The sequence below is a fragment of the Sinocyclocheilus grahami genome, unplaced genomic scaffold (assembly GCF_001515645.1).
Source record: "Sinocyclocheilus grahami isolate Dianchi unplaced genomic scaffold, SAMN03320097.WGS_v1.1 scaffold258.1, whole genome shotgun sequence".
NCBI lineage: Eukaryota > Metazoa > Chordata > Actinopteri > Cypriniformes > Cyprinidae > Sinocyclocheilus > Sinocyclocheilus grahami.
The window spans coordinates 598869-610353 of record NW_015505437.1 but is presented as its reverse complement, the minus strand read 5'-3'; the positions used below and the strand labels follow the sequence as shown (position 1 = coordinate 610353).

Below are 11485 nucleotides of genomic sequence, written 5' to 3'. Positions count from 1 at the left end.
TATATATATATATATATGATATCACACCATTTAATTAAAATTGTAAAAAAAAAAAATAATAATAATTTTTAAGATTAAGAAATTAATTTTATATTAATTTTTTTATCATATTTACTAAATTGTATAATTTTAAAATAAATACTCAACATAAAAAACAAACAAAGGGTAGAATTTGCATGAACCGACTGTTACACAACGAGTACACTCGTTTATCCATCCATCCATCCATCCATCTATCTATTGATTGATATATAGATATTATTTAATGCAGACTCATTTTTGTGAATTATTTACCTTGAAAAGTGTGCCTGTGGTATCTTTCTGTGAAATAAAGAACACTCGCTCTGATGTTTTCTTATCAGTGACATTCCTATACATTTAATTGTGACCTAAATGTCCAAATACCTTTACCAAGTAGTCATTCATAAATACTTTTACTACTGATAAATACTGCATCATTATTCAGAGGCAATCTTTATTTGTAACGGTTGATGTTACCTGATAAACAATCAGCATTCACCATCCATTTTAATTGCATTAATTCCATTAAAGTGCAGTAGATAAGTTGATTGCAGCTAGTTTGCGTTCATACTATTCCGGCCCTGCACTACTAAACTCACAGTGTCCCACTTTCTCATCACCGTGTGCTTCGCACGCAAATGTGCTCGTCATAATCAGCTCTTATTTCAGCTCACAAGAGAGACTTTGATTGGGATAATAGGCAGATTAGAGTTGTTGAACACAGCTCTGTGGAGCGGCGCATACGAGAGAAGAGCAAAATGAGGGCCGTAGAGTTGGCGTGGAGAGCATTGTCTCTCTTTGGCATAGCGGAGAACACGAGTTCCTGTGAAATGTCCTCGCTCCTGAACAAGAACGGAGGTGTTTCATTTGGAAGAGGTTATGGAGAGGGCTGGAGATCAGTGTGTGTTGTTTGGGGGAGGAGCTCTATGCTTAGGGGATGAGGGAGGAATGGGGAGGCGGAGTTGCAGTGTAATTTTTTTCTGTGTCTCTAGAGATTGTTGCAAGTGAGATGGTCGTTAATTAGGACAGAGGTCTTGGGGGAAGATATGTCTGAGGCGCTGAGATGTAAAATGTAATTAAAAAGGAAATATAAGCTGTGTGTTTGTGTGTGTGTGTTCTTATGAGGATGTATATTGGGGTGTGTGTGCAAGCACAAGTGTACCATGCTTGGACAAAATTAAAGAATTTGATGAATTTCATTAGTCCAATAAAACATAATTACATCAAAAATCATGTAATGTTTACTATTTTTCCCTATAGAAAACATTTTCCTCAACTGGTTTGATATTTTTTCTCTATTCTATTTTTTTTTCTGAAAATCCCTCTCTTTTTTTGTTGTAAATTGTAATTGGAGCTTCAGTTCTGCCTCCTTTGTTGATTTAAATTCAATTCAAATTGGGGAATTTAATTGGGATTGAAATAACATTCTCAATTAAATTCTGAATATTGCACAACCCTGGTGTGTTTTAATTGTTGAACCTCTCTCTTTGTTCTTTGAAGTCTCATTGGGATGGCCTGACGGGACGGCTGTGCTTCAACAGAACTACAGGTCTGCGCAACGACTTTGATCTTGACATTGTGAGTCTTAAGGAGGATGGCCTTCAAAAGGTAAACCACCACACAAATACATAACAACTGTCTCGAATCAGACACAACATAACTCACAAACAAAGCACACATTGGATAATAATGCTATTGCTGTGTCTTCATGCTTTTTTGCATAGCAGGAGGGATAAAATGATCAAAAGCTGTTTTCTTCTGCTAATGCTCGCATGTTAAACAATGTGTACTAATTCACTTTTGTTTTGCATAGTCGATTATGCCAAAAACTTTCATGCTGACTAAGAACAAATGCATAATTGAAAAGATGAAGGATTGTTTCTTCCCTTAAATAACCTTCTGATCTTACAGTCTAGCATACTCAAACCTCTTGTACCTTGTCTCATTTGGTCACCATTGCTGTGCAAATAAAGAGCAATTTGTGTCTTACGTTTAATTTAGCTCCTAACAAGGAAGCAAATGAGGTGTTTAAACATAAGCATAAGTTAGTGGATCATAAAGCAAATTGGATTAGTGTACAAAGTACTGTTAATTACAAGCTTCCGTTAATGACCGGCTGAAGTTGCACATAGCATGCTTTTGTGCAGTAATGAGGTATGTAAGTATAGCTGCGCTCACTTTTGTGAGAAGAAGTGCGAGTAGTGCAAAATTAGCACTATTATTTTATTTATTAGTTGTCACACATTGGATACAAAATTTAAATTACACAAAGTGTGTTTGTGCAAACACTGTTAGAGAGGACAAAACTGTACTAAACTGCACCACAGAGCTGAAAAACAATGGTTAATCACGGTTATTGTGCTCAAAAAATATAATCCCGATTAGTAATTTTTTATTTAATTATTATTATAATTTTTTTTATGTTTCAGACTTAGATTACTAAACGTCTCTGTTACGTATGTAACCCTCATTCCCCGAGGGAGGGAACGGAGACGTCACGTCGGTGACCGACGAATTGGGATCTCGCTTAGAGAGACCAACCCACTTCGAGTGTAAACTAAACGAGCCAATGCACATTGGCATGCGATGATTGCATCCAGCTGCCGCTGATCACAGCGTGAGCATAAAAAGGCAGCCGGTGCAACGCATACCAGGTTTTCGCTGAGGAGCCGAGCCGAGCCGGTGACCCGGCCACTCAACAGTGGTACAGCAGCCGTGGTGAGGGACATCTCCGTTCCCTCCTTCAGGGAACGAGGCTTACATAGAGTGACTGACTGAAAGAGAACGTCTCGGTTACGTATGTAACCCTCGTTCCCTGAAGGAGGGAATGGAGACGTCACGTCGGTGACCGACGAATTGGGATCTCGCTTAGAGAGACCAATCCACTTTGAGTGTAAACTAAACAAGCCAATGCACATTGGCATGCAATGATTGCATCCAGCTGCCGCTGATCACAGTGTGAGCATAAAAAGGCAGCCAGTGCAACGCATACCAGGTTTTCGCTGAGGAGCCAAACTGCAGACCCGGCCACTCAGCGGTGGTACAGCAGCCGTGGCGACGGGGCGTGACGTCTCCATTTCCTCCTTTAGGGAACGAGGGTTACATACATAACCGAGACGTTCCCTTTCAGTCGGTCACTCCGAGTCACGTCGGTGACCGATGAATTGGGATCCCTACCAAAGCGCCATGGATGCTGCCCCTTCCAGTATCCTGTGCGAGCCGCCTGCGCCCCTTTGGGGTGTAGGCCGGGGCTCGCAACAAGAAGACCAGTCACTGTTGTCATAGCACTACCCACTTCAGTGAGACTGGATAACACTGGGAAAACGTACCCATTCCACTTGGAACAGGAACGTTGCGGAAGCCCCATCCTTTCCGAAGGAGGTTTCAAAAGCACTTACACATATGACATCCGTTTAGGTGCATATGGAAGATTAGAGGTGATTGTAACCCTCATGGAAATGGCAGAAGTCTGCCAGGGAAACACGGACTCTGAGGCTATACCGTGGACTTTACACATATGGGAATCACTTAGGCCTCTACATACGGAACCCAGCCATCTACCAGTTCTCACGGATTCAACGAGTGAGAGCCTGGCACTGGACGTTCCGCCATGTCTGGCTGCTGAGGGGACGGTGGTGCTCGACAGGGCCTACAGTATGGACACTCTGGAGCAGTTTTAGCAAGCCGACACTAAACCCGGGCCTCTTAGCGCTTCTACCAGTTTGAGGTGAGAACACAGGAGGATACCGGCTCCACACGAAGGCTATAGAATTTAGCGAACGTGTTGGGGGTCACCCAGCCCGCAGCTCTACAAATATCTGTCAGCGAGGCGCCACGAGCCAGCGCCCAGGAGGATGCAGCACTCCTAGTAGAGTGAGCTCGCAACCTGAGCGGGCAGGGCACACCCTGTGCCTGATAAGCCAGGGTGACGGCATCCACAATCCAGTGGGCCATCCTCTGCTTAGAGACGGCATTCCCCTTCTGCCAGCCTCCGTAACAGACAAAGAGCTGGTCTGAGGTCCTAAAACTTTGTGTCCGGTCTATGTAGCATCTAAAGGCTCGGATGGGACAGAGCAAAGCTAGGGCTGGGTCTGCCACCTCCGGGGGGCAGCGCTTGCAGGCTCACCACTTGATCCCTGAAGGGAATAGTGGGAACCTTGGGCACAAAGCCAGGCCGGGGCCTCAGGATTACCTGGGAGTCAGCCGGCCCAAACTCTAGGCATGAATCGTCGACTGAAAATGCGTGCAGGTCCCCTAACCTCTTAATGGAGGCCAGTGCAAGCATGAGCAGAGTTATCATTGAAATAAACTTTAGCTCGACTGACTACAAAGGCTCAAATGGGCCCTGCTGTAGTGCTTTGAGGTGAGAACACAGGAGGATACACACTCAACACAGGAATGACCACTGCTGAAGCGTCGTCTGCCAACACAAAAAGCTCCCGAGAGCGCGCTAGACTCGTCACACACGAAGCAGTTTGGTAGGAGCAGAACAATGTCACCGACGCGACTCGGAGTGACCGACTGAAAGGGAACTACATGTTTACCAGTGTTTTCAGCTAGATTTAAAAAAAATTATTGGGGGATTTAAACACTTGAGATCTGGCAACTGCAACAACTTGTAGAGCAGGGCTGTCCAAACTCGGTCCTGGAGGGCCGGTGTCCTGAAGAGTTTAGCTCCAACCCCAATTAAACACACCTGAACCAGCTAATCAAGCTCTCACTAGGCATACTAGAAACTTGAAGGCAGGTGTGTTGAGGCAAGTTGGAGCTAAACTCTGCAGGACACCGGCCCTCCAGGACCGAGATTGGGCAGCCCTGTTGTAGAGGCATGTTACAAATTTAAATAACAAATTCAAATGAACTGTTTTCAGGATAAATAACTGATTACATGAAAGAAAACAGTCTGGCTGTATAACACTTTTATTTGAGCAGAAACTCCAGCTTACATGTTAGCCTTTTTGGTCTTTTCAGCTTGTATGTATTTTTTCCCCATAATGTAGACTGAGTATGGGCACATGGTTGCCAGGTTAGGAAAGTTAAGTAAACCAATGGGCAGAAAATGTATCTCTGCTTTATGAGCTCTGATTGGGGGACTTAAAGGCTTGACATCTGGCAACCCACAACCATGAAATATTGTGAAAGCTTGTTACCAATGCATGATAATGCAAATTACAAATTGAAATGAAACATTTTCGGGATAACCAGCGGGCACATATTGCAAACAATTAATATACTGCTTAATAAACTGAGAGAGGCAGGAATCATGATCACAAATAAAATACGATTCATTGTGCAGCTCTACTGCACCAAACATCCCCACAAAACCTGTACTTTATCACCAACTCAAATCCAGTAGCGCATACATGCAAGATGATAAAATCCATATGTTTCTCTGTAGGGAAATCTAATGCAATTCCCAGTGACATGTACAGATTTATCTTAGTATACCACATATGTAACATTTTCTAGTAGACATTCAGAGAGATAAAAAGGATATTCATCTGCATTTTAGATTTGAATAAGTAGGTTTTGAGAAGGCCAAGAAAGTCTCCTGTCGGCAGTGTGAATAAATAATCGTGCCTTCCCCTGATAATCACTTTTAATTAATTGAGTTAATTGCAGTCAATTTGCAATAATGGGACATTATAAAGTGGCGTAGCATATCATTTGAAACATGCATCCCCTGAATTTGCACAATCTGTAACTAATACATGTGTCAGGTTTTGCATCAGGTGAGAGGTGTTATCGGGTGATGTTTGCACTTGCATAACTCTCTTGTGGCTTTATGAATATGAGAGCAGTAGTGGTGGTGCAGGAGAGGAAATTGCCGCACTCCCTCAGACAGAGATGGATATGGACAGCTATGAGGCCATTTGTAGTAATGATTTGTTGAGGAGTGACTGAACAATATGCAGGACTTCCTTTTTTCTCTCGCTGCAGGGGATTGTTTGTGCAAAACTAGCTTAATTTGCTCAGATTTGCTATGTGCTGATATTAGAGGGATTATTCACAGTACACCTATTTCAACTCCCTCTGCTGTCTGCCTCTTACTGTGTGTATGTTTGCTGTGTGTTTGTGTATGTGTGTTTGTACCTTAATTAATTGTAAGCATTTTTCGTTTCTAATATCCCTCGAGGCATATAGAACACTCAGGTTAAAATAGATTCATTGACTGATAATCAACTGGACTGGACTCACTGCAGAGTTAAACAAATTAGCTTGCAAGATGTAGCGAATCAGCTCATGGGGAAATATGAATAATTAACCATAACTAGTTATAATTAACTATTCATATTTTAGATCCACTGTAGATATTTAGCTGACCACTCAGGGTCAACCGTCTTGTCAATTCTAAGAACGTTAATTTCCTGGTTAAAGGAAATAACCTTCTTACTGCACAATTCTATAAGTTTGTAACGTAAATCTGCATGATTATTGACTCCGGTTATGAGTAAACAATGAACACATCAAGTGTATAACAAAAAGTTGTGTGTCTGATTGGTCCAAATGCTACAAAGATAATATTGACCAATATCTCTTGTCTTGAGTATAGTTGTATGATATATTTGGATAGTTTGGATAAGGTACGACCAGTTAATACTTATACAAATTTATATTTAATAATATACACACACGATAAAGATTAATTTTAAAGTGGAAGTAAAGCTCTCAGTCATGCTTACATTATTTAGTAAACTGATTTACATATTAATTAAAAAATGTATAACAAATATGATTAATGTAACCATTTTATAGAAAAAAGGGATGTTTTGTGATAGCTTTTGGAGCAAGGTCACTGCCACTGCTTCACTTCCACTTTAAACCAGAAACTTATTTTTTTCCCCAACTAACAAACATAGCCTCGAACATGCACAATTTGTCAACATGCAATTCAGAAACATTAGAACTCATTCAGAACCATAGATCTCATGTAATGGTGTTAAGTGTATGTTTAGACATTTTTACTGGAAAACAATACCAAAATAATGATTAGGATAAAGATCTATTTACAGTGCAACTTAGAAATGAACCAACTAGTGGCTTGTTTATAGTTGATGCTACATATTGATCAGGAATAGTTGATCACCAGAAGAAAAAAAAGTAACACTTTTACAATGTTATCAGATTATAATTTATACCATATGTTCTGCTTTTTCCTTTGTTCGACATTTTCTTTCCGCAAAATTGAATTGAAAAGCAATCTCCTTTGGTGCAATTGCCCTTCCTCTATGTTAATGTATTCAGAGTGTATGCAAGGGCCTAGCTACTCATGAGCCCAAGCACAGACCTATTGGCATAAAAACAGAAGAGCCAATCAACTAATGCTTCTGGATGAGCTCAGCACAGGGCTGCTAATGCAGTCAGATGGGCTATTGCGATGTGGATGGGTCACACAGGTAAGTGAAACATGCTCTGACTACATAAATTTCATCTTTTCTAGGTGGGGAAGTGGAGTACATCTGGGGGGCTGAACATCACAGAGGTCTCCAGGCAGAACGGCATGAACATCACTGACTCGCTTTCCAACCGCTCACTGGTCATCACCACCATCCTGGTAAGGTCATCGAGAGGCTATGTGTGAAGGAGAGCGCTCTTTCTGTCTCCAGCTTTATCATTCTGCATCTAATTTACTCTTTCTCCAAATTTCACTATCTTTTCTAGTGTGCTTTACCTTGTTTCAGGTCAGCGTATGGGCTGATTTTCAAGCAATGAAACGCACATGCTCCAGATTCTCATTTCCTCTCACAGAAATGCCAAATAGCTCTGTCCCTTTCAGTGTCTCAGTCCTTGAAATAAATTGACCTGGCTGAATCAACAGCACAAGATGTCTTCCCCTGTTTGAAACAACGTTTGAGGCTCAACCATCTCCCATGACTGCTTTAGTAAGCAGAATAACAATTCTGAATTGAAGACAGTACCAGCTCTCAACACAGTTTGCCTATTTGAAATAGGAAATGTAACTTAGTACAATTAATATTTAAATAAATGTTCATTACTTTTATTTTCCTCCTGTACATGGAAGTGAGCATTCGAGGTAGCCCCAGGTGCTACTACTTGCAATGTGATTCATCAAAAGTCATAAGTCTTTCTTATGAATTTTGATGAAAAAAAAAAATTTCCAAATTATGCATATGGAGATATATTAGTTCAAACAAGAAAATTTGTATTTTATTTATTTTTTTGTTTGTTTATGTTTGCACTGTAACTTGACATGAAGTCTTGAGGCCCGTTCACACCATGGAGGGTAAATACCATAATATAAGCATAACAATACCATAATATGTTTGCAGATATTTAGGAGACATGCAAAAAAACAATGCTACAGCCAGGTATTCTACTTTGAAATGTGTGATCCATGTCGGAATCTCTGTTTTTGTTTTGGTCTCTGTGACTCCGCCCACTGCCAGTTTTCCCAAAAGTATTTAGACACCCCGAGTTGCCAGTTGGCAACACAGTGTATTGCAGCCATTGGAAGCCAGCAAATGAACTGTGTTAGAAATTGCATTCTACCTGACCTAAAATTCCTCTGTGTCCATTTAAAAATCTTCATGACCGGAGAAATATTCACTTGTTGCCTTCCACTGTAAAACGCGCTCTTTCCTGATGTGTGTCCTCAAACTGGCAACCCGCATGAGCATTTAAAGAGCTTTAGCTTTAAAAGGGTTAGACATGAGAGTAGCTTATAATTTGGTGGCCTTTTGGTGGAAGATGGTGCTAGGAAAAAAAAAAAAAGTTTTATTAAAACACATTTTATACCAACTATTAAAAAATAGCACATACTGAACTTATTTGCGAAATGGTTTAGTGCAGACTGTGGTAGACAATGTCTAGGCATATGTTAAATGGGAAAAAAAGCAATATATATGTGGAAGTAACTTATTTTCGGTGAATATGCAAGACTTCCATTTCTTTTGTCTCTATAGGTGAATAACTAGATGAATTACAAAGAGCAGTAAATGGTAAAACTATTTGCCCTACAAACGACAGTAATGCGTTTATGATTATGATAGTAATTTAACATAACATGATAACAAATATTAGTTTGCAATAGCAAGCAGCATAATGGGTTTTGTTCAACTAAAATACCTGGATACGAATGACACCAAGCTTGTGAATTGTGAATTCAAGTCACAAATGGCTGTGCCCATGCTTAGGTTAAGGCGGATAGAAGTATAAAGTATGTTATGTGGAATCAGGACACTGTCATATAAAATGTTACCATTGTTACTTGCTTAATTTGATTGAACATTATGATTGACAGCCCTACAAATAAGTAATAAGCTTGAAAGGCTAACCCTTGCACAGGTACTTTAAAAATGCAATCAGCGCACTTATTGGATAATGCCACTGACCCATTCTAATTTGGTTTCTCTCCATAGGATATTTACTATAGACATGTGGCCTTAACGTATACAAGCAGATGCATGCTGAGTGAAATTATGCTTTACCCAATGTCATTTGCCAGATAATAGCACAAATGACACGTCTTAAAATAAATGTGTGCCCATTCAACACTGCATTCTCACAGATGCCCCGAGGGCTGCATTTATGCATGTCCCAGGAATGTTTCGGGATTTTGTGGTACTGACAGCAGCTTCTGTGGACTTATTTTGGACAGGCAGATGAGTTATCAACAGGGATAAACACTGTCATTAAATGTGGATTGAGCTGCAAGGCTATAATTATGAGTTAAGGTCTTGATAGGATATAATCAGAGATTTTCTAGTACCATGCAGTGGTCCTGGGTATTGTTATCTTAAGATAGTAACCACGTATTTATTTATTTTTAAGGCATTAAATAGGGGTATTGAATAAGGGTCACTTTAAAGTGACACGATTTTGAATGCAAATGAAGAATAACGCGTCACACATAACACTTATGACAAATATAAATTATGATGTAACATCCTGAAGGCTCACTGACAACAACAACTTTCAGAAAAAAAATGCAAACAGGTGCTGAGATTGCCTACGTCTAATTTATGGGCCTTGGAATATAATATGATCATATGATTGCATCAGCTGACAATTAAGAAGCCCAAAACGGTTGTCTAATGTCATCGCTCAAATGATGGAGGCATCATATAGCACTTCCTTGCTATGATTTAACAGATTGTTTCAAACTTCAGTCTATGTAACTGGTTCATTTCTGTCACTGCTCATACAGGAAAAGAGGGAGAAGGTATTAAAAAAAAAAAAAAAGAACCTTAGGGAATTTTACAGATTGCGGGCTTAGAACAGATGGTAACTGTTATAGTTGATTTTTTTTTTTTGGCCACACAAACTTTTTGATCGAGATAATTGGACAACTTGTACAGCGTTTTGTTTCATTCTACATCCATTCAATCCATGGCTCATGGTTTCATCTAAAACAGGCTGACACCTAAAAAATGTTTTATATTAAAATTTTATAAATAACTTTATTTTCTGATTAGATGTGTTGCATGTCAACAATTTATGATACTTACATATAGCTTAATTGTTCTTATATATTTGTTTGGGGACTGGGGCTAGTTGTCACACTTTTAACTCCAATGAATATTCCCCAGTCAGTGCATTTAAAAAAAAAAATGTATAGGCACATTTTAAATATGCTTATATTATGGATACTTATTAGATGAGATGTTATTGACAGACAAAATAACAATTAATAAAAAAAAAACACTAATTATTTGTGACAAAATTTGACAGTAAACAATATATAATGATATAAAGCAATTCATAAAAAAAAATGGAAATTGATGTGGGATACAGTTTAGGGACATATTTGGTCTTATGGTTAGGTTTAAATGTGGGTTTAGGTGTAGTTGTAGGGTAATTACAGATGTAACTACATAAATTATAGATGTAATTACAAGAAGGTATTTTCAATATGAGTACAATGTAAAAAAAAACATGCATGTACACAATAACTGCATTGTATCAAATTATACATTTAAATGTAAGTGCATAGTAGTTAGAGACACTTAATATAAAGTAGGTCCGAATTTGTGTAATGGGACTATTTATGTAATTGACTCACACGTAATACTGTTACTGAGAGTGCTGACATAGCCCTTGTGAAAATTCTCCTGTATGGCAACTAATCCTGGTCTCTCAAATAAATAGTTTATTTTACAGACTTTTCAGAGTGCACAGATCTCCGATCTTGACAGATCCCACTTTAAATATTGTTCACAACACTCTAAAGCATCTATTATTATTAAGAAGCCTGGACAGGGCATATAATTGCAATGAAACAGATTCTCCAATTCAGTTCAAGGATGAACGTGCATGGCATGAACGCTAGTCCTGTTTTCAGCTGCCAGCTGAGTACTTTGGATTTTCTGTCTGGCTAGAATTGTGTCATTTTGGCTTTTCTAGCTAAAATTGAAAATGCTGTCAGGGATAGAAGGATGTCACAGAATGTTTGAAACACACAGATAGTGAAGGTCACCTTGAGAGAGTTTGATCAGAAGCACCG

General features: G+C 39.3%; 2 protein-coding genes across 2 annotated transcripts in view; both read left to right on the top strand.

Annotated features, from left to right (window-relative positions):
* LOC107598940 (glutamate receptor ionotropic, kainate 3-like) overlaps nt 1-2456 on the top strand; it is a 90871-nt gene extending 88415 nt beyond the window's left edge. The window contains exons 5-6 of the mRNA XM_016290383.1: nt 1522-1629; nt 2451-2456. Coding sequence (XP_016145869.1) covers nt 1522-1629; nt 2451-2456 — 114 coding nt within the window. The remainder of the gene's footprint in view (nt 1-1521; nt 1630-2450) is intronic.
* Nucleotides 725-11485, top strand: part of LOC107598939 (glutamate receptor ionotropic, kainate 1-like) — a 45911-nt gene continuing 35150 nt past the window's right edge. Inside the window, exons 1-3 of the mRNA XM_016290382.1 lie at nt 725-1093; nt 1522-1629; nt 7463-7576. Of these exons, the coding sequence (XP_016145868.1) occupies nt 7523-7576 (54 nt within the window). The 5' untranslated portion in view covers nt 725-1093; nt 1522-1629; nt 7463-7522. The remainder of the gene's footprint in view (nt 1094-1521; nt 1630-7462; nt 7577-11485) is intronic.